At 37.8% G+C, this 24,626-nt stretch overlaps 1 protein-coding gene across 1 annotated transcript in view; it reads right to left on the bottom strand.

The window, feature by feature from the left end:
• Positions 1–24,626, bottom strand: part of MAP3K5 (mitogen-activated protein kinase kinase kinase 5) — a 104,541-nt gene that overhangs the window by 45,683 nt on the left and 34,232 nt on the right. Inside the window, exons 3-8 of the mRNA XM_032682033.1 lie at positions 23,815–23,838; positions 13,938–14,131; positions 13,505–13,673; positions 12,438–12,544; positions 9,308–9,478; positions 5,166–5,278 (exon numbers count right to left, since the gene is read on the bottom strand). Of these exons, the coding sequence (XP_032537924.1) occupies positions 5,166–5,278; positions 9,308–9,478; positions 12,438–12,544; positions 13,505–13,673; positions 13,938–14,131; positions 23,815–23,838 (778 nt within the window). The remainder of the gene's footprint in view (positions 1–5,165; positions 5,279–9,307; positions 9,479–12,437; positions 12,545–13,504; positions 13,674–13,937; positions 14,132–23,814; positions 23,839–24,626) is intronic.

Below are 24,626 nucleotides of genomic sequence, written 5' to 3'. Positions count from 1 at the left end.
ACATTCAGAAGAAAATAGTTCTTTAATCATAAAAATATTATTTTTTTGCTCTTGGGAAATAAGTTTTAGTTATTCCTGAAGAGAAAAACAATGCCATAGATGATACAAAATATCTCTGATCTGCCTCAGACACGATGCAACATACATCATCTCCATCAGCTACACAAGGTACAGTGGTGACCATCGCTATGTAGACCAGCTCTTCAAGGCTTTAAGCTATATACATTCACACTGTCAAAGAGACCACTTGAGAATGTACACCCACACTAGTCAGTGTAGGAGAGGAAGGGGGAAATTGTGTTGTGTTCAACTTCAGTTGGGTTCTAGAAACCAAAATCTGAATGCTATCCACAAAACACATTAAATGGAAAAAATTAATCTCTCTCAGGATCCTACAGTAACACTCCTCAGCAATATCCTCAAAGGCCCAAGGATTCTGCTAGAATGTCTATAACATTTGCATGCACATGATAGCAATGCACAAGAACAGACAGACACCTACTAATTTCCGCAGGCTTTGAATGTGACCTCACCACAAGGGAAGTAAGGAGCTAGTATCAGAGGGATATGTGGATCATTTCATATGGATATAACTTTGCTGGAAGGAAGGGGAAAGGGAGGAATTTAGCTGTGCATAGGGCCTTGGCTAAGTACTGCGTGATGGCACACACAGTTGCAGTGACCACTGACAAGCTATCACAAGCTCTCTGCCACAGTGAACAGCAGCACTGCTTTCTGGTTCACAGGCTTACATGTTCTGCCATGCTTCACTGCACCTGCAGGAACCCACCCATCACAACCCTTCAGTGCTCCGGACATGGGAACAGAGCTAAAGCAAGGTACAAACAGTGTGCTTCTGATGAAAAGTACAACTCACATGGGGAGGGACCGGAATTACTTGCATGGCAGGGAGAAGTGTTTGTTAGCAGGGTAAGACTGGTGACAGCAATGACTTTGAGTCCCAGATCAATACCAGGGAGCTATAGGAAAATAGTGGGAGAAAGGATGGATGCCTAGCAGCAATGTTACTTGATGACACCAAGTTTTCAAATCATTACTGCTATGTAGTCTGGATAAACTGGAAGTTTTACCCCAGTATTCTGTGAAGCAGATCCTATTACCTTAGAGAAGACATCACCACCCTCTCATCAAGCTCTTCTGAGAAAGATGAGGTACTTGGTGCTAAAACTCACACTAGTTTGCTGACCTTCCACTACCAAGCTTATCTACAGTTACTTATCCTTGAAAGGCAAGTTGGAAAAATGCAGTTGCTACGTGACAGCATTAGCAATAGGTTCAAAAGACTGTAACTCTAATTTAATAGAGGTGGTGTGGTGTATTACTTTGTTTTCCAGTGGGTTTGGTCTTTTTCTGGGGGGCAGTAGAACAAAAAAACCTTTCTATGGAAACATGCAAAGTGAACTTTCCTGAATTTAATTCTGAGTTCATGGTCTCCTTGTATAATTTATCTTTTATTAGTTTATTTTCATTTCACCACCTTTAAAAGTTTTTGAGAGTATAAGAAAATCCAAGCAGAATCAAGACATTCTTTCTTTCCATGATAAACTTGGGGGGAGAAAAAAAAGCAGTTGAATTCCAGAACAGTTTATGAAAAATATTTTGGCCTTTACAATAAATGAGCCAAAATAGAGGAACTATTAATGCCAGAAAAGCCATTGTTTTTATAACGCCAAGAATATACCCACAGCCTGTGACGAAAACAAGATACAGTAAGTAGATACTACCAGTTAAATATTACTATGAAGGTTTTATAAATAAACTGCTTTCCTTGCTCAAATATTGACGGAACAATTCATATTACAGGATCCTTTGTGTGTGAAAGTTGCATAGCTTGCAGAGACCACTGCAGTTCTCTTCTGGGCTCAAAGTTCTGCAACTTTGTAGGGTTAAGAAAGCAATACTACTAGAAAATAGACGGAGGGGTTTCATTAATAATTCACGTGGTCATTTACTTATGAGCTATTATCTGACAAGCAGAGGTAGGAAATTTTAGAAGGCAAATTTTCCGATCTGATGCAGATTGGTAAAAATTCTTTTGGATAATGGATTTATTCTTATTTTTACTGGATTTTTACAACATTGCCAATGTAATCAGATATGCTGCTTCTAATTACAGCCTCATGTACCCTCTGAAGAGCTGTCAGTGACCATATTCTTCCTTAACCTTTCCCAGCCTATCAATATAATTTCCATATAATCCAGACTGAACTTAGCTGGTTTGTTCTTGCTTCTCTCAAGATCTCCCACAAGAAGACAGACTTCCTCTAATTTCTATATGCTACAGATAATGCTGTGGGTGGACACCTGGCAAATCTAACTAATGCTAACAAACGGTCTTGTACACACAGATTACACAAGAGGTGACATCAAAAGAATTACACGCAGATAAGGGATTCTTGGGACAGGAAAAGAAAATCAAAACATTTTCATATACAACCTCTGTGATGTTGCCTGTTTTTGTTTAAAACATTAACTTTAGCCCAAGACAAAGAAAATACTAAATTTTTTTCAGAATCTAGCACAACTCAAGCCACCTGACAAATCTTGTTGCACAAAGACAAATGTACGGTTTTGCACTTGGGACAACATAAATAATTCAGGACTGCAGCACAGGCTGGGATCTACCCAACTGGGGAGCAGTTCTGTGAAAAGGGGTCTGGGGGTCCGGACGAACAACGAGCTCAGTATGAGTAAACAGTGTGCTACTTCAGCAAAGAAAGCCAACACAGTGTTGGGATGTATCAACAAGGGCATCGCCAACAGAGATAAGCCATTATCCCACTCTATTCAGTGCTTGTCAGGCCACACCTGGAACAGGCCACTTTGTTCAGTTTTGGTCCTTGCTATACAAAAAAGATGTGGACAGGTTGGAGAGAGAAGGGTCACAAAGATGATCAAAGGACTGGGAAGCCTGCCTTATGAGCAAAGGCTGGGAGAGCTGGGTTTGTTCAGCCTTGAGAAGACAAGGCTTAGGGGAGATCCTATCACCGTATTTCAGTGTTTAAAGGATTGCTACAAAGATGGAGACTCCCTTTATACAAGGAGTCCCATGAAAAAGATGAGGAGTAATGGGTACAAGTTACTCCTGGGGAGATTCCAATTGGACACAAGATGAAAATTTTTAACAACTTGAAGAATCAGCCATTGGAATAATCTCCCCAGGGAAGCGGCGGATTTGCTCACATTGGACACTTCTAAGGTTCTGCTGGATAGGATGCTGGATGATCCTGTCTAGACTGCGCTTTTGTAAAGAAAGTTTGTACCAGATGATCCTTGAGGTATCTTTCAACCTGGCATTTCATGATTCTATGGACAAGAAATAAATGACCAATGACACACACACAGGGTCTATACTATAAATGTATTTGAAAGACATGTGTTTCAAAGTAGCTGAGTCAGTCTGAAGCCTAAAGTATTTTGACATTATTTCCCATAACAAAAAAGAAAGATAGACACTACTAAATAACAGGAGGGGTTGCTGTATCAAGGGTTTCCAGGAGACACCAATTAAATGTTTACATAAGACAGGCAAACAAAAAAGAAAACCATCTAAGGAACAGGATATATCTCCACTAAATAATTCATCACCTGTGGCTAAAACCTTATATAATAAAGAACATTAATTTCTGTCATGTTCTCCATACAGACAATAGGGAAAACAGCACTGGACAAACGCACAAGAAAATGACACCAAACATTTGATCCCTACAAATAACATCTAGATTTCATCAGTACAATTAATTTGTACAAATCTAGTTGGCTGTAGCCTGTATGCAATTGAGACGTTTCTTTAAAAAGGAAGGATTCAAATTAAACCACACAAAAAATATAGCCCAGTTCCATTAAACTATCTCATTTAAAGTTAGGTCAGCTAAATGAATATTTGCAAATGCTATGCAGAATGCAAAACATATATTTTTACCTCCTACCCTAGCACAAGAATTCCAGTTTCAGTGTAGAATACGAAAATATTCTATGTGAACCAAAAAGCAAAATCTCACCCACTCACAGAATGGCAAACAGTAGCTGGGGCAACTCTATGCAGCCTAACACATCCAAATTAATACCTTCGCTCACACCTGAGAATTTAAATCTCATTTCCATTATTTATGTGAAAGTAATCATCTCACTCTGACCTTCACACTCAAAAAAACTTCTCTATCTGTAAAATTACTTCCAGACATACAATGCACACCTAATTTCTGAACTAGAGCAGTGGCTGATAACAGATACATTCTGTGGAGTAAAGACCATTGTTTCGTTTTCACTTGACAACCTCCTCAGGAGACACACAGATAAAAAAGACTTTACAGTAAATCAAGAGTTATACACATTGACAGAGAAGAAGAATACCATCTGCAGTGCATATTACAATATTCAGTGCTTTCTTCAAAACCTTCCTTGAATGTATTACTGACTAATCTTGACTTTTCACTCTCCTCAAATCCAGAAAATCACAAACAAAATGGACATCTTAATTCTTCCCTCCTAAATAAGAAACTTTTCATGACAAGACATTGAACTAGTTTCCCCAGGGAAGTGAATGCCCCATTGTTGGAAGTGTCCAAGGTGAGGATGAACAACCTGGTCTAGTGAAAGACATCTCTGCCCACAGTAGAGAGTTGGACTAGATGGTCTTTAAAAGGTCCCTCCCAAAGCGAACCACTGTGATTCTATGATTCTATGAATACAGACATTCAAAAACCTCCAAGAATGTATCAGAAGAGAAACGTTCCCCCAACAACAAGCTCAAGCCAAATGCATTTTCCTCATTCTTAGGATGGAACTTTTTGTCCATGTTCCCTACAGTTCTACAGTGGTTTTTTTTTTGTTTGTTTTAAAGAGTGCTAGCTGGAATTGGATTCCTCCTTTGGGTGTTGCTGTTTCACGCACACACTATGCCATTACAAAGAAGCTTAGTTTTCACTAAGCCCTGGTAACCAGTTAAGACCTTGAAACTGGATCCAGATCTTTATGACAACATTCACCTGCAATCAGGTGGGATCAGTAGTGGTGCAAGAGACCAACTTAAATATTCACATGCTCTCTATCAAAGCTTTCATTTACAACCATCAGATTTTTCCCCTAAAACAGCTATTTTTGCTAGACTGTGATTTCACGGTGAATTTGCAAGTTATAATTACCAACTTTCCGCAGCTCAAAAGAAGTATCAAAGCAATGTCCAGCTGCCAGGAGAAGTACTGCATAATTAATTCCCGATGGTAATGTTGGCTCTGACTCAAATGCCTTCTTGAACCTAGAAAAAACAAATATACAAGTTTACTTTCTAGATAATGCAATCTACTATGGGCATCATTACTGTTTTAGGTACTTTAAGAGCTTATCTTGTGTTTACACAGCAAGAATCCATGGAAGAAAAAATATTTTACTGTTTTCCACACATTCTTTGTGGTTATTTTTAGGATTCTGTTATTTATACATCCTCCTCCCACTTCCTTTCCCCTCACGCAACAAGCACAGATGCTGCTCGTTCATCCCAGTAATGTTACATATCTTACTTTATTTTCTTTACATAAAATAATACTATCAGTTTGTAATAGACCTGTTTCACACTTACATTTATTAATAAGCTCATTAATTTATTCTTAAATATATGAATTTTCATTGACTTGAAACCTAGATTCTATTGTGGATCTGCTACAGTGACACACAGGCATACCAAAATGCATAAGCAGAAAAGCAAGGGATGTAAGAATATACCTCACATTTAGCTACGATTACAGCTACTCCAAATTTTATTCTTTACTGGGTGTCTTATTGACATTGTCCTTATGAATCTATTCACAAAAAAAAGCACTATACCTGACTTAATTCTCCTCAAGAGGAAGTGAGTAATCAAGAAAAATGGCAGTGGTATTCCCCTAGCCTCAGTCTTGCCTTAAAAGAAGTGGAAAGGGCTTCACACAAACAGTACACACTGTCCTCGTACTAGCAATGCAAGTAGTTGTGACAACAGCAACAGCAGATCTACAGTGCTTTAAACTTATTCTTCAGTATAAGAACATCTTTGGTTGCATATATATATATATATATATATATACACACACACACATTTTCATGCCTCTGTAAGGAGGAGGCAAACAAGTGGAGTCTAAAATTTCTTTCAAAAGGATGGAAAAAATACAGACAAACAAATGAAATACATAAAAAAATTAAGGAGGTTGTGAGATTAATTTATAAGGAAGGAAAGAAAAATAATCTATACAAAACCTAAAGATTTGGCTTATAGACCACACTTTGACATGTAAGTAAAGCTAAGGCATTTTAATCCTAGTAGGCCAAAAATCTGGCTGATTTTTAATTTGTTTGTTTGTTGTTTTTTCTGCTCAAGTGATTCAGGACTTTGCATCCTTTAACATAAGCTCTGCTTTCGAAAACTGTAAGACGGGCTCCTCTTCAATCTGCTACATATACACACTTTTTATACCTCAGTTGCCCACCTCCAAAGAACTTAATCATTAGACAAGAGTCTAGTCCTCTAAAAAAAAACCAAGACGAGCAGAGAGGACTAAATTCTTTCAACATCTGCCATCCTCTTGTACTGTGAGCTACAACAAAACAAGGAAGAAAACAGATAAAAAGTATTCTTGCTCACTTAAAAAAGCCCCAACCAACCCACAACAAAAAAGAGAACCCCCTAAAAAAACCCCTGCCAACCTAACAGGACAACACTCTCATGGATTCTAAGTATATACACCTGAGAGTATATACACCATTGACTGGCATTACCTGTTTGGAGACACAGTACATAGTGATATTGGGAACTGTACTACCTTTTTTGCCCTAGAGATCTTTCATGCTGTAATCATCATACAATAAGGAGAGAGGAAAGATTGACATGAGAAGAAAAAGTCTTGAAAATTAATATTTTTGTTCCAATACAAGAAAGATTGTACTTTTGGAAAAATGTTACAGTTGCTGACATTTGGGAAAATACTGCAGTGCAGACACTGAATTAGGGAGGTAGCAGTGAAAAGATATGAATAAATTCTTGGTAGCTTTGGTAAATCTGATTCACACTGTCAGTGTCCAACAAGAAAGTGACAGTTAATAATTAATCTTTCATCTATTCTCTCATATTTATATGAAAGATGTCTTTTATTCTGCTTTTTAATTGTCAGAAAAGTACACTGCTTTTTCTTTTTTTTGTGAATAGACTGAAGTACCTTGACGTCGCTAGTTGTTGCAAGACCAGTGCTTTGGTTCTGCTGCCAAATTCTCATTATCTTTGCAATTCATTATAGTTCTCTTACATCCTCATTTCTCTAAGACTGAGATAATAGCCTCTATCTCAACATAAAGTAACACTACCATAGAGGCATTGTTCCTACATATACCTTCTCCTGTTGTGACCTGCTGTAGCACTAGGGTAGGTCTGTTCCTTTCTAAGAGCTTTCCACTGAGCTATGAGTCAACCTTTCAACCATGTCAAGCCTGCTGTATGACTAACACTAGAAATTTAAATCAACATTCAGCAAAAAGTACAAACCAAAAGCAACTGGACCATCCAGTATAGCTTCCAGCCGAACTCCAACTCGACTCACAGAGATCACACTGTTCTATGGCAGCAGGCACACACAGTGTTCTGCATTGTCTTACTTGCCAGAGACTTCAGGGGTTATTTAGGGGCTGGCTGGCCAGCACCCTACCCTGTTGCAGGAGCTGTCAGCCTCTATCCTTTCCTAAACTGGAATGCCTGACTGCAATCACTTCCCATCATCAGATCTATGATTACCACAATGCATCTATTCAAAGTGTGTTAAAACAACAATAAGAAATTACCACTGTTTTACATATAATAATTTTTAGTTCAACTATGTTTGAAAAATCTCAAAATGTATCTATTCATGAAGCACTATGAACAAGGAAAAAGCAAGATGTACGATAGCAGAAGTAATTAATATTTCTTTTATTTAGCCTTTAATAATGCCTAATATTTATACACAGAACTACAGTTTTCTTTTTATATTTGTTCCTCACATTAGCAAAATATAATTTTTAAGACAGACCCCTGAAAGTTTGTTATGGGCTTTGCCTTAGAGGAAATGAAACTTTTCTTTAACTCAAAATACAAAGGGAGGGACGACAACAATATGCTGCATTCCTGTTACTTCAATATCTTTTAAAAATCCAGTAAGAATTGCAAAACTGCAAAGCATGACCAGAAATTATAAACTGTACTTGTATTCTGAGGCCATAAATAATAAACAATTATATCTTATCTTTTACAAGAGACAGTTCTAAGCTGAAGTTTACTGAAAACAAGTGATAAATGACAAAGGGAGATGAAAGCTTTCCATTCTAAGCATTTACTTTAACCAGCAACTGATGAGCACAAGATGAGAGCTACAACGTGATGTGCAGGATACATAAACACATTGTCTGTATCCTCATTCGAATGGAGAGAAGCAGTTCATCCTGACAGAACTCTAGGATGGCATCCAGTGCCTTCATTTTTTAACGTCTTCCACATAACAGCACCTTAGTGCATTTCAAAAGGATTAAAAATCATTATTCTTGTCTCTAAAATGAGAAATTTACCTGTTATTGTCTACTCCCCCATGTACTTTTTTGACTATGAATGTTATTGTAGTCCACTGCAATATGCACATACTATATGGTGATGATGGGGTGATAAAACTTTTGTCAGCATGAGTTTGAAACAGTCATATTGCTTGTGAGCATGGAAAAAAGAATAGACAGAATGGTATGTGCTTAGCATCAGTGTAGAGTTAAACCAAGCCTAGACAGCTAATATCTATCAGATTGCAGATAAACCAATCGATGCATGACTGATTGACCCTGAGATTAACTCATTTGTAAAACATGGTGCTAATAATGCCAAGGTCACGGGTTCAATCCCCTGTACGGGCCATTCACTTAAGAGTCAGACTTGATGATCCTTGTGGATCCCTTCCAACTCAGAATATTCTCGTGTCATTCTGGATGATTATTGTCTGGCCCAAACTCCTAAGAATAATATAGTAAATAGGAGACTTTGCACTTGGGAAAAAATGAGGAAAATATACTCTGACGAGACACTTGAATTTCCAAGTCTGTGAGGCATTTCAAGAACTTTGCAGAATGAGATCTGTGAACAACATAAATCTCTCATTCTTAACAAATAAGCAAAGAAGTTTAGAAGAATCAGTCTATTCCTTAAGGACCAAATATTTGGAATGAAAACCAGTTTAAATATATTCTTTTTTGAGGAATATTTTCCCCAAGCTAACAAAAGGACATAGACCGGGAAAACAGTACTTACCAGAATGTTCCTTTGTCCCTGCTTTCTATATCTATGAATCCAGATTCCAAAAACATGTCCATGTAAATTCGACCAACCAGACAATACATATCTGAAGCTACTTGGTCTTCTTGTTCTACCAGGGGAATCATAATTTCTAGAGCCTTCTGTCTGTCTCCAGGCAGATTTCGCCTATTAAAAATGAAAATCTTGATTAAGAAACCCAGTAAAGTTAACAAGAAATACTTTTCCATGACTGTATTTGAACACAGATGTATGACTTCATCCATGTAAAATGTGCTTCTAGACACAATGGACTGTTATATATACATACTTAACTCCCCTTCCTTTTTTTTTCCTTTCTTAATATCGTGAGACACCTTTATAAAAGTCCCCAAATACATTTTCTCTCTCTCAGGAAGCATTAGATAGAGCAAAGCACTGAAAACAGCAACAAAAGCCTAAAGAGCAATTCTTAGAAAGATCACGTGTTTTCTTCTAAAACAGAAAGTATGAACGAACCTCACTTTCATATCTAATATTTCTTTTATTGTAATCCATGCTTTAAAGGAAAAAAAGATTCAATCTTGCGTTTGTGATATTATTTTTTATATACATTTTGGATGTGAAGCAAGAAGTCCAAAAAGCACAAACCAGACTGAATTCCCATGATAGGGAAGGTTAGGAAGTAAAGCCAATAAGGCAATATTAAAAGAAGTACTTCAGGCAAGAAAACCACATAATTGCAAGCATTAGACATTTCCTAGTGAGTCATAGTTTTGATAAATCATTCATTATCCAAAGTTTAGAATTTTAATATATTTGTGTTCTGAACAAGCAAATTACTCCCTTCTCAGCAAAAACAATGCTTCAGGGGTTTGGAGAGAGTATTATATGCTTTTGGTGAAATTGCCTGTTTTATTTTAGTAGCTACAATTTGCATTGGGAGGAATATGTAAAAGTGGGTTTATATCTGTTTTGCTAGCTTTGGACTGAAGAAGCTTACAAGAGAGGGCTACCTCAGAAAGAAAAGAGGAAAAAAACCACATCAAAAGCCATCCTAGAGGAGATCCTACTTGATTTGAGATTCAGTAATTGATTTTTTTCTTTCCCCTCTACAGGAACTTATGAAAGTTATAATGCACCTGCAATGGCAGTGTCAATATCAAACCTGACAGATCAGAGCATGTGTACTCTAAGTGATACCTGAGCTCATGATCTCTGAGCTCATGTATGTAGCTCTAGAAAGGAGTGACATGGAAGAAAAGGTTTAAATCAAGCAGAATGGCTAACAGAGGACAAATAAGTACTTTTCCTTCTGTTTACTTTTCCATCATCAGTGCCCTCACATTTTCTTAATTTAGGTCAGACTAATCCTGACTAATTAAGCCGTTCCATCCTTCCGTACTAGTGACCTGGATTAGAAGCAAGAGATACAGCTTCTTTCACAGCAAAGATTCAGAAGTGCAGACTATTCCAGGCCTGCCTTAGCTCACAAAACATCCTCTATATTCTCAGTAAGGAGAAAGTTACAATTAGCCCAAGTAATTCCTTCTTGGTACACCAAAGCATGAACATTTTCATAACTGTCATGGATTCCAGTTTAACATTCAACGTGGAGAAGAGAGGAAGAGGAAAATCTCATCTGACCTTCTCCAGAGGTACTTAAGTATCAATTTGAAAGTAAGAAGTAAAGCATTTTTGATAATATAGGTAATGAATTGTCCTTTTGATTTTGATTCAAATTGCTGGGAAAAGTGTTTCACTTAGATAGCAAAGGTACTTCAGTTATCCATGCAGAAATGTATGTGTAGACCTTTTGTAAGATAACCTCAAAGGCTACATCTTAGAGTCTCACCTATAAAACCAAACTTTGCAGTCTGCAAGAAATCCCAACAGAATCAGTGAAGTATTAGGATCTGCCTGAAAAGATTATACTGCAGTTTTGAAGGTATTTTAATACCTCAGTGAACTAGTCAAGCTGTCTTTTCAGAGGTGACTTTGTTTCAGAAAACTGTGAACTTGAGGTCTAAACAATTTGTTAAAATCCCAAGGAACACCTAGTGACCTTTGTGAAGGCTTTGTAGAAGTGGCAAATACGTGCTGGATTATTTAATCTGCAAAACTTCACATATTTATGGCAAAGCAGAAACAAAAAAGGCGCAATATTTATACCTTCATATACCTGGTATAAAGGCACAAGAAAGGATCTGGACATTTTATTCAGACAAAACAACACCAGACAACTGCTTTTAATTTTTTTGCAGGGAGGGGTTCTTTGTTTTTTTCTTTCAAAACTAGGTTTAGTTTTTCAGCTAATTACTTGTGACATGTTTTGACATCACTTTGGCATGATATGCAGTTCCTCAGTGATCCTGAATTACAAAATTCAAACCTGTGAAAAGCAGAATTATCTGTAGACATTTTCCGTATCTGAGAATTTCAATGCCTACTGACACCTGGTCTACTCCTTTGAAAGTCAACAGCAAAATGTTCATTGTGATAACAGCAAGGAAGCAGAGAACATCTGTAATTTCCTTTGAAAAAAAACTCCCCTTTTAGTCCCTCACCTAAATGCCATTACCCTAGAAAGAAAATCTAGGCTTGGCTTTCATTTAATCCAAGGAAGTAGTGTGTGTTGCTCCACGTATCACATTTAGTCCATGTTATCGGAGAACACAAAAATTAGTTCATTATTATAAGATCTTCTGATGGACATTTGATGAACGGTCTGCTCCTGTGTCCCGACATTACCAGACCTCAGACTTGAACAAGATGATGTCTTTGCTACCACAAATGTTGCAGCATTCTCACTCATACTGCAATGTTAAAAGTGTATTTTACAGAGGGGGAAAATACTGCTAGGCATTATTTGCTCCAATTCAGGTACTGAAACAAAAAATAATGCAAACCTATGGAAAGACAAGACAAACCAAACATGCTAAAGAAAAAAGGAATGAAATTTGACAGTAGGAGAGAAAAAGCAACTTAGATTTATCACAAAGGTCAAAGTCCCCAAAGTTGCTTCAGTCAAAACTGTAGGACTGCATATAAAGATTCCAGTAGGGAACTTCACACAGGATTACCCACCCCTTATGATGTTTGCAGTTCTGATTTACTGCTCAACAGCAGAAGGAAGGGTACTTCTTACCTGTTCAGCGCAAATGCATAATGCAACCTCACATGGTGGTGGGAAGCCAAGTCAAAAGTAGGCAGTTTTTCTAAAGTTTTCACCAGTTTCACAATAGAATCGTAATCCTTCCAAAAGAACAGAAAAATTAAGTTTTAAGTGGCTGTACTGAGGTATGCCTATATAAACTCTTTGACCTAAGCAGCTATTATTTCATACTAAGAAGTATATTCAGTTCATTGTAAGTTTTATGGATTTCAGTTTCTTCAGCCTAAAACTGGTAACAGCCTAGCACTCAGCAGAAATGTCAATAATCACAATATTGAGCAGGGAAACACAATTTGGTCTCCCATGCTGCTGCAACATGGACCTGTGGAAATTGCCATACATCTATTTCATGACAAAAGTTAGTTTCAGGAGCTGAACACATATTAGTGTTCATATTGTGCGTACATTACAAAGCTAACTGCATCCAAATTAAGGCATCCCAAAACTCAGAAGTAGGTATGACCCACAAAAACAAAAGACTCTTTGAATACCACAGTTTTTACAGTGGCTTACTCACTGACATATTTAAAAAACAAAGAAAACCAAAAATCAAAACCAAACCACCTCAAAATGTTTAAGGAAAAACAGCTGAAATTATGTATAACAAAATAAACAATTACTAGCCTCATTCCAAAAGTTGAAATGCATATGGAACAATTTATGTTTCTATAAGAAATGTCACAAGCATGGTGACAAAGAATACATTTACCTATCAATTGCAGAATGCTACCATGGCCTTTAACTAGGACACGCTACAGGCCATTCATCACAGTAACACTGAGATGGAGAAGTTATTTTATGTCATGTACTTTTTAGGTACACTGTTATAAAACAACACTTTTCTGCTAGGTAAAGGCAAAGAACAGTGAAACTACACAAAAAAAGAGTAAAAAAACCAGTGAAGATATTGTAAAAGATTTTTACAAGTGTGCTTTATTCATAGAGTTTAACAATTCTGTGTAAAATACACTAACAATTTCAGTGAGAACATAATTTAATTTACTACTCTTTTAGATTATCTTAGTGCACAGAACTCGTACCTGAATATCTCTGTAGGACAGCAGCAAGTTTATTACAATGTCAGCAGACAAGACTTCAACATTATCCACTCGCTGTCGAATCCTTGCCAGTTCTGCTGCAAGATCTTTGCCTGTGTAAAGTGTACGGGCCTTCCTGATGTCGTTTAGAATGGATTCCCGGAAATACTGGCTGGAGAGAAACAACTTCACATCAGCAATTTTGGACAGGTCCCTTGCACTTGTTTTTCTGGCCCCACAGCTCTCCCACAAGATGAATGCAGAACATGTATTGACAGAACGGTGTCAATGGAGAGATTTGGTCAAGCTAAACTATTAATTGTCAGTTTGTCTGAATAGAAGGTAAAATATTGCATCACCACAGCAAGAGCCTGACATTTATTTTGCCAGCAGGAATATATGAATTTTACACAGATGTACAAAAAAGGTAACTCACCTTGAACTGGCCTGTGCCACCTTCAAGAGCTGAATAAATCGATCCACCAGAGGTAAGCATATAGGCCCAAGCAGCGACTCAAAACCAGGCTGCATCAGTTCTGTTAGTCCCTTCATGAAACTACTATCACAGCAGTACACCTTGTTGTGTGGAGTTATCATATAAGGAACAAATATGTAGTTCCCAGTGCACATCTGCAGGGAAACAAGGTGCAATATTTAGGGCAGTTATGGTTTGACATGCCAAACTATGAAACAACTGCATATACTACCTGCAAAATTTCACCTGTTAAAGTCAAAGACCTTACTTCAGTAAAACCAACTTTTTAGCCACAAAGCCTAGGATTCCATACATTCAGTTTTCACCTCAATACAATATACATCTGAAATGTATTCTTTCAGATTTCTGAACTGCTTCCTGTAAAATCAGTATTTTTAGAAGTATCAAGGTGACCTTAAAATAGTCACTGGCTCAATAGTGAAACAATTCTGAGGGCACACCCTAGTCACCCCGAAAAGGCTGGTGGACTCGAGTGAAGCTGATGTACACACTTTTCAAGATGACAGATGTTCAGAGGAGAGCAGTACAGTTAGGCTTACAGGTGCTGAAAACAATAACACAAGCTAGTTGCCACACAAGAGGAAAAACATAGAGAAAACTAATCCTCATAGGAACTGCAAAATTACTCAAATAGCTTAGCATAAAAAAACCAAATTAAATTCCTTGTAATATAGCAAATCTTTCTGGCAAGTGGGACTTAGAACCATATATATTTCAGAATAATCACTTTTAGAAGATCTTAGCATTACTAAACTGTATTGATTTCTATATATCAATGTATGAGAGATACTTCGCCAAAAAAAATAAAATTTATCTTCCAAGGAAGAGGAAGACAAGATGTCTGGTGCCTGTGGCATGTGTTTGAGTACACAGTCACGCACAGAAAAAGTTGCTTAATATTTGTGGTATAAAGAGTCTTAACTATGAGACAGAATACCATCAAAATCAAGAGGAGGGAGGAGTTCCTCTATTTGGCTCTCAAAGCTCAGACTCTACTACTGAAGTGGCCAGCAGCCCAACAAAAAAAGCCTTAAGGAAGCAATTCTTGAGACCTATCATTTTGGTACCCCTAAATTACTTCCAAGGTTAATGACTTCCTGGTCAGCTGCTTCTTTTCTCCCAGAAGTTAACATAGCAACGGGGACATCAGTTCAGAGACTCCTCTGCCTAGCTGACCTCCATCCATTCAGAGGGCAGTGACTGAATAGCTGTCAAATGCCACAATACCACATGTGTGCTTAAAATATGCATTTTAACATGCATTATTAGATTTTTAAAACATGGAAAGATTGAGATACTCAAGTCTGTAAAAATGTATGCATACAGATATGTCAGTAAACACATGTTCGCATACAAATCAGAGAATGGCTATGAAAAGTGCAGGAATTATTTTTCAATTACACCTCTAATACTATAAAACCGTAAGACCTCACTATAAAGGCAACCCCACTACGACTTTTGAGAGATATAGACAAACTCTGTAAACTTTAAAAGTAATCAATGCAGGCATTTACACAAGATCCATTGAGCTCAACTAACCCAGAACTTGGTTGGAGATTATTGCATACACAGCCTTGCACAACGGTTAATTTAGCCTTCTTCCCCCAACAGTCGCAAACTATTGCAGCTGAATAGCTAGGAAACATTATTCTGCGTGTGAATTCAGCAATTTAAAAGGAAACTTGAGTACTGGGAAGTATATGACAAAATTTTTAACAAGTAACTAAGGAGTGTGATGCCAGAAGCCAAACTGCTTGTCTTTACAATGGAGAACTGAATGGATATTTCTATTCAAGAATATGCTCATGTAAGGCAATCAGATGCTTTCAACAGTGAATGCATGAACTTTTGACCCTGCTAAAACCTAATAAGCCTCACAGTCAAAGGCAGAGGGAAAATTATGAATTTGCTGGAGCTGGTTTCAGCAATTACAGGACATGGATATGTAGCGACTAATGGCACAAGAGCCACTATTAAACATAGGCAGACTATTCTCCACTTCTTTTAAATAAAGAACAAAAAATTTGGCAAGTCAGAGTCAAGAGAAAGGGTGAAGTAGCTACAGATATCCGGGGGCAAGCATTTTACTTCCTAATGTTTATTCAGTGCATTAAAACTACATTCAAGACTGCTTGAAGGAAGGCCTTCTCTCAGACCTCTGGCACACTGTTTCCAATGCTCAGGCCTTAAATAAAAATTAACTCTGAAAAAGGATGTTTCTATCTTTTATAATCCACAGAACCCAAAGTTTATCCTGGCATAGTGGTCAGGCCACCTAGAGAGACAATACAGAAGTCTTCATTTTTAAATCTGCAAGTGAGAAAACTACTCTTCCTGCTGAGTAGTTTTACTAAGAGCTCATTACTAAGCATGAGCTCTTTGAAACTAATCCTGAGTGCACCTTCTGTAGGAAGTAGGTATCTATTTCAGTGGAACAAGAGAGCCAGCAAAAGCTAGTTTATATGCATTTTTTTGCTGTTACCTGAGGGGGAAGAAAAAAAGCTTATAGAGCCCGGTACAGAAGACTTGCAGACCCAATAGTCTTTGGAAGCAGTGGACAAGGAAGAATTTAACAGTAAAAGACAGGAGAAACCACTATGTGGGAAGAAAACAGAAGAAAATAAATCAATTTACAATTGTTCAGAGGGCCCTGAGGGGTCTCATAGAATTATCTCAAGGTAGAATCTCACCTTGATATTCAGTGGCAAGTAGTGTAGGAACACAGTGGCCTTTTTCTCAGATAGGGCATTATTTGGTCCTTAAGTTAATCTAGACAGTTATCTTTTTTGGGAACTCTATATCTCTGAAACCTCTCAAATTTGGCTGAAAGTCATCAGACAGACAAACAGGCAGATACAGAACAAAGGTGGAGGATAAAAAAAAAGTAAAAGCTCTTAAGTTTCATTTCCTTAGGAAATACACTTTTAAAAAAAATGAGCACATATGCAGTAAAGCTAAGAAACACAAGAAATAGTGACCTCAATTTCCCTTCCCTAGCTCAAGAGCACATTAGATATCTAACAGCTAAACCTGACAAAGGCAGATATGCAGTAGGTTCAGTGTCAAAAGAAAAAAAAAAGAATCAGAAGTTATATATTATTTACTAAAGGTGGTGGTGGACAAAAGATTAACAGTGACGGCAAGACTGCTCTAGTATAACAAAGTCTATAGTCTCCTACTGTGAAGAAATGTATTTTGTCACCATCACAAATTCTAAATGCAAAGAGTCCAACTCTAACTGCATTTGGGCAATGACTGGGATGGCAGCCCAAAAGGACCAAGCTGTGGGGACAGCAGCTGAGGTGTTGCTCCAAATGTCAGTCAGCTCTAAACCTGTTACCCCAAAGCAGCGTGTGTGACTCGCTTCTTTCCTCATTCCCAGGCGAGGCAACCTGTCTCAGCCACTTTTACTTCTTCCTCGTCTTTCTTTGTCAAAATATAAGCTACACTGCCTAAAGTCAGAAACGATCAGGTGGTCTTTCTGACACACACTTCCCATCTGCTCACATACTGCTTTACATTTTGACTTAGTGCACATTACTCCACTTTAAAGTTAAAATATATTCCATTTATTCTATTAAAATCTGCCCTGTAACACTCCATCCCGACTTTGATCTCACAAACTCTGGTATTCTTTCCTAACCCTAATTAACTTCACTGTATATTCTAAGTTTGCTGAGCACACAAGACAAAACTGTTGTTTTCCTTTGATTCATTCTTGTAACTTGTCATATCATGTATAATGGAAGTAATAGAATCAAATCATTCAATAAAAATAGGATATTTTTGAAAGAGTAGCACCTTAAATCCAATTGTAATATTCTCAGTTACATCAACACCCTTTAAAACACACGTGTAGCATACAGGGTCTTCAAAAGTGGGTGTGAATAGATGCCCCAATCAAGAACAAATGCTACAAGTTTCATTTTCCAACTCCCTTCCTTTATTAATCCCTCATTATTTAAGATTCAAAAGCTCAAATTACAGTAATAAAAGCTGCAAAGGGATTGCAGGGCCCCTGAGTTGCAAGTTGAAGGGCATTACTGAAAACATCCGGGACTGGGACAGGCCACGCATGTACACACACACAGATAGTTACTATGGTTCGGCCTGATCCACATTAGATAGGTAATCTTGGCCTGAGCTCTCAAATCAGCTGAACTACTTATATCTAGGAGATACGAACACACATATCTTTGAAGGCTTTGGGCCAGCACACTCAATACCTGGCAGCATCAGATCACTTTCTGAAAGCCTATCCATGTCAGCCCATTTCATCAAATCAGTCAGACTAATCAGAAGGCAAGAGGTGTTGGCTGGAGCCAGCTACACACATAAATGCTTACAACTAAGAGACAAAATCTGTAATTCATTTTTGAAAATGTTTCAATTGTTCTATATTTTTCTAATGTTTCTTCCTTACTTACTGCAAAATCAAACAATTCCAAACTGTTAGTAATTTCAGTTAATTACAGATGTAAGATCATCTTAATAGTTCTACAGTTACAGCATTTAAGACACTGCTGCTTCTAGCTAGACCTAGTGGTCACTGGAACATTAAGCACTGCCTTCTTGTTCAATATCCTTTCTCAGCTTCTGAAAAGAAATTAATATAGCACCTCTCTATTTAAGAGATAATACAAATGAATAGCACATAATAACATTTTAATGAACACAATAAAAATATAAAACAGCCCTTCTTTCAATATCCCCCTCTCCTACAGAACTGCTACTTGTGAAAAGCACAGCCTTTTGGGACTTGAATTTGGAGACCTTGTCTTCTTAGAAAGAACATCACGCAAGAAGATAAGCACTATTCTCTCCCCACAAATACGTCTGATGTAATAAAAAGATTTTTCTCTGAAAGTTGCACAGATTAAAAAGACATGGTGCTAGGAAAATGAGCAATTGAATCCTGGCCAGTTAATCCTCATATCTTGAATTTTACTTCAAAAGGAGGGAGAAAATATGAAAAATCCCAAGGAATCAATGATGTACAGTCCTCTCAGTTCCCTAAGGCTCTTTACTAACATTGCTCTGTTGGAATAATTTGACAGTCAAATATCCACAAACAGCAGAAAACTGCCTTCATAGACATGAAGTGTCAAAGAAAACAAAAATCCCTCAAACCAAAACTATGATACTTTACTCATGGATGGGAAAACCTAGCAAAATCCCATCTACTTGCCAAAGCTTCAGGTCAGCATCCCATATTACTTAAAAAAAAAAAAAAATCAGCTGAGGTAATGAAAATAGCCAGTATCTCTCACAGTAGGAAATGTTCCTCCTGCTGACGCTCCTCTAATTAAGAGAGTTTTTTTCTATTTATCTCACTAGTCCTTTTGAAAAATATTGGTTTTTATTTCAACTCTTCAGATGAAATTTTTAAGGTAATTGTCTGACTGCACATGGCGTTACATGTAGCAGACGGTAAAATCATAAACTAAGATTAAATCTATTCCCTCCATTCCCCAAACACCAATATATCAACATGTGCTGATGTTTTAATGAACACAGACTCAGTTTGTGTTAACTTCAAATCCCACTCACATGAATGACAGCCTTATTATCGATTGGAAAAGGAACTTAAGTAAGCCTCATGCCTCAAATGAACTGAAGCACAGAGACTGGATCTACTCTTTCAAATACTTCCCCTCTTCTTTGAGAATATATTCTTTCTTTATATACCCAGCAATAGCATTCTATTGCAGCCATACTATATCCTAAATGCTTGTTAAAAATCAGCCTACACCTCATATGGTCCTTTCATCATATTCACATAGGAAAAAAGTTCTCAGCTTTTTCCAAGGAAAGTATGTGTCAAATATATGTCAAGAATTCAAAAAATGAAAGAACAAGCAAGAGATAGTAATGTATCATAAATAATACCACAGTTATCATTATCAATGAAATATTTACTGAAGCATTTTGACATACTTGGATAACAAAAATCAAACCACCCCTAAATCTCTTTTTGGCTGGATGAAGAGTATTAAAAATATTTCCCCCTATTTTCATGGTGAAAGAGAACAATAACTAAACATACCCTCGATTCAGTCTTGTAGCATACCCTACGCTACAGTCTTCTAGTAATACCTATATGGAGATTCCAGTCTTGCAGATGCCTCTAGAACACCTCATCCAGGGTCACAGAATCACAGAATGGGTCAGGTTGGAAGGGATTACAAAGAGTCATCTGGTCCAACCTCCCTGCTCAAGCGGGGTTATCCTAGAGCACATGGTACGGAACTGAATGTCTCCAGTGAGGGAGACTCCACAACCTCTCTGGGCAATCTGTTCCAGTGCCCAGTCATCCACACAGTACAGAAGTTCTTCCTTATGTTCAGATGGAAATTCCTGTGCATCAGTTTCTGCCCATTGCATTTTGTCCCGTTGCTCGGTACCACCAAGAAGAGCCTAGCTTCCTCTTCTTGGTCACTCTCCCTTCAGATGTTTATAGACAGTTGTCTATTCCCAAGGCTGAACAGCCCCAGCTCCTTCAGCCTTTCCCCATAAGAGAGATGCTCCAGTCCCCCAGTCATCTTTGTTGCCCTCCACTGGACCTGCTCCAGGAACTCCATGTCTCTTTTGTACTGAGGAGCCCAGCCAGCCTGGCCTTGAACACTTCCAGGGTTGGGGCATCCACAGCTTCTCTGGGCAACCTGTTTCAGTGCCTTGCCACCCTCACAACAAATAATTTCTTCCTAATACCTAACCTAAACCTACCCTCTTTCAGTTTGAAGCCATTGCCCTTTGTCCTATCACTACAATCTCTGATCCCTTAGGAAAGGAAACACTAGGAAAGGAAAACACTACTAAGGGTCCCCAGCCATACAACATTAACCCTGTTGCCTAATCACTATTGCCTGCAAGTCAGCTGCCCAGCAGAACAATTCCCTTGGCCTCCAACGGTCCTTCTGATCAGGTCAGTAGCTGTACTGCAGTCTCACACCCCAGGCAGCTCACGAGGTTGTCCATCACTCCAATCTGGTGCAAGCAAGTAGCTTGAACTGAAAGGTGAGCACTGTGTCAAGGTGTTACTTACTGCAATTGCTTGTAAACTACACGTAGAATGCATGCACATTAAACATCCTCAGATTCAGCAAGAAGTCAGTTTTTAAAAAAATTGAATAGACATTTAGAACCAGAGCTGCAACTTTTCTCCGAAGGTGGTAAGATTCAAACCACAGAGAATTAGGATGAATAAAAACTGTTGAGCTAAAACAAGCAAAGCGCAGTCATGAACTGTAACCTTTATACCAACATCTCCTCATGACTGAAACTCTTTACTAGTAATTTTTAGAACGCCTCTGCTGCTTGTCTGACCTCAAAAATCAGATAACAGCAGAAACTGAACTTCAGCTTTCCACCAGCAAAGTAACTACCTCCTGTCAAGGTATTACTCCCTGAAAAAACGTATGGTTTTGGTATTACTGGAACATTTGGAAAAGGTCCAACTAAATAGCTATAAAACCACATATAACAGGAAATGAACCAATGTTATCTCATACTGCTCTGCCCAGACAGGCTCCAGGCAGCTTATCCTAGCTATGCAACATTGTATTGACTATTATTAGGAAGCACAAAAACCTAGTCAGAACAAAGAACAAAACAGTTGGTGATAGATTTTTTTTTTTTTGTTATCCCACTTATTTCAGGGATACGAGGTTCAGGAAAAGCAAACATAAGGCATTTCAGTTAAGACAGATATATACAGATAAACACACACACTTGTTTTGCAGCCTTTTTAATCCCCTGGTGCCAGGGATACCATAGTCCTGCTATGGCTGATGTTTGCATGCTATGAAAAAATGTGTTCTAGGACAGCAGGACCGAACTCCTTGTTTATCCATATGTGAATTTAATTTTTTCATATTTGCAACCTCATACAACTATTTTTGGTAAGGGTGGGCATCACAGTCTCAGCTTCCCAAGAACAGAACCTTTGTCAGACCTATTTATCCAGTAGTTTTATGAAGAAACTTGACTTTCATGAAGCAGTGATTATATTCAATAGTTAGGCATGCACCAACATTGTGAAAAGTCTACTTCCAGGTAATCTGGCTGACACCATGCCAAAAAATGAGGAAATAGGAGGAAAAAAAATCAGTTGCAGAGCTGCTAAACCCATTTCACTGACTTCCCTGTTCTAATCCAAGGGAAAATATCTTCCTCCCAGAAAAGATGTTATGTGGGTGTGCTTGAAAACATCTAAGACTCTCAAGGAACACATTCTTTTTCTGGAATACACTGAAACATTTCTAAAAGTGATAAATGACAGTGTCACAGCCACCTATCCAAATTTAAATGGAAAAAAGAACAATCCTTTCTGGAACAGACAAAGGCCAAGTTATCATACCTGTGTCAGGGACTGTCATTTAAAAACAGGACAACAACATCTCCCCTTTATTCTACTGTACCAGTCATCTCCCGCTGGTTTCCTGCTAACAGAGCTCTTCCCCCTACCCTTCCTGCGCCATTACATTAGTCATACATCATTTTCCCTAGGTCCTGGGCCACCAGAACAAAAACAAAGAATGTAATACATTCATTTACAAGAAAGGTCTCACTGTTCTCTTTCATTCTATGAAAAGGCATAACTGATCATTTCTTCCACTTTCATTGAGGAAAGGCGAGAAATTTTTAGTCTAGCACATCTTTCACAGCATTCTGTGAGTCTCTGAAAAGCACTTTTTGGTTAAGAGCTACACAGAAACTCAATACGGAACCCCTTTTTTTTTTTTTTTAAATAATCTATAACTTAAAATGCAGCATTAGACCAAAGCTCGCGCTGGTTTTGAAGCAATCTTTAGAAATTCTTTGCAGAGAAACGACTGCATCTTTTTCAGAAAATCATATTTCATACTGGCAGAAGTCATTACCGAATCCATGAATTTCACTCTTAAATAAAAAAAGTAAAGCCAGGAATACTGCAGTTTTTATGGCACTGTGAAAAATAAAACCTGACTAATTTCTGAAATTAAAAATTTCATATGCCCCTTAGAAAAGGGGAAATATATGGAACTGTACAGCATACACAGAGCACCTCAGGATATCGGCACACCACTGACTAACCTCTATAGAATTATATCTTAGCAAATATGGCTACCAGTAAGTCATGAATTGAAGCCAAGAACAACTCATGATGCCAGATATATTCTGACATGACTGGCCCTGCTGCTCCAGAACAAAACACATTGAGAAAGCAGTGCTCTCACAGTCACAGCTCTCTGCCTCCCTCAAACTTGGGCGTGAAAAAGGGAAAGGGGCTTTGCAAGGCCAACCTCAAAAACCAGAGGGATGCCAAGGTGCAGAAACCTACAATTTAATGACTGACAGTCACAGACAGACTACCAGCATCTGCACTGCACTTGGACTAACAGGCTCCAGGACTCAACTTCTAGAAATAAATACACACACACTATTTATTTAGAAATATATATATATATTTTCATAGCTGTAGCCACAGGTTTCTAAAATGAGCATCAGTGAACACTGTACAGAAAAAGGCAACAGAAAAAAAGATAATCAAAATGACAAATGTAAATGGGTGTGAAAAAATATGACAGACAAGTAAAGGCAGCAAGGAAAATACCACTGATAGATAGAGGCAAGGTGAGAAGTGAGCCTGGTACCTAGCAACCAAGTGATATACTCAGATTTGCTGCTAGGATTTCCAGAATTCTGCACCTAACTCTGTAAAACACAGTGGGAGAGTGTTAAATGATTCAAGTGGAAAACAGAAGATAAACAACATTAAATGAAACAGAAGTTTGTAATGCCTAGAATTCAACCGAAACCTATACATCATACTTACATTGTTCTTCTGGCAGATAATTTCCTGGAATAAAAAAGAAGAAAATAACATTGATAATAGCACTAGGAAAGATATCTGATCAATATGACTTGCTAAGATTAACGTTTACAGACACATGACACAAAAAGGTTGGTTGATAGATATTTTCTATATCTGTCAAATCACTATAAATGAAGTATTGTCTCAGAAGAGACAAAATTACTATTGAACCAAGTAGATACATACACCTCATAGATCCATAAGAGCATACATACTGTGTGCATGTGTATATACATATAGTCACATATATACATGTCCTTCCCTTTATAAATTTTCCTAGAGGGATGCTGTCCAGCAGTTGCCTATTAATAAACACCTATTCATATTTGAGAAGTCAAATACAATAAGTAACATTTTGCTACCAGGAGAAGCAACTAAAACGAAAAGTAAGAGCAGTATTTCTATGAGGGTTTAAAATGTTCCAAAACTGCTTGAAATTCACTTGGCTCTAATAAGTCTGATGCAAAGAACTTATCTTCATGTTTTTAATGTAAAGTTTCAGAGAACTAGAAGCACACAGAGATGGAAGGAGCTGATTCCTGCACATCAATCTGGGTGGTACAGTGCAAATGTAAACCACTTGCAAACAGTGACTTTGCTTCCAGTAAGATTCGTCAGCAAGTTCTGATCCCAGCAATGGATAACCCTAACAGATTTATCAGACAGCTATGCCTGTGACACTGGGACTGCTGAGCAGGTTCACCTACACGATGGCATTAAAAACAAACACAGCGTCAAATCGAGGTGCCTCATACTGTCCATGTTGCTTCAGT

Source organism: Chiroxiphia lanceolata, chromosome 3 (genome assembly GCF_009829145.1).
Source record: "Chiroxiphia lanceolata isolate bChiLan1 chromosome 3, bChiLan1.pri, whole genome shotgun sequence".
NCBI classification, from domain to species: domain Eukaryota; kingdom Metazoa; phylum Chordata; class Aves; order Passeriformes; family Pipridae; genus Chiroxiphia; species Chiroxiphia lanceolata.
This window is presented reverse-complemented; position numbering and strand designations above follow the sequence as displayed.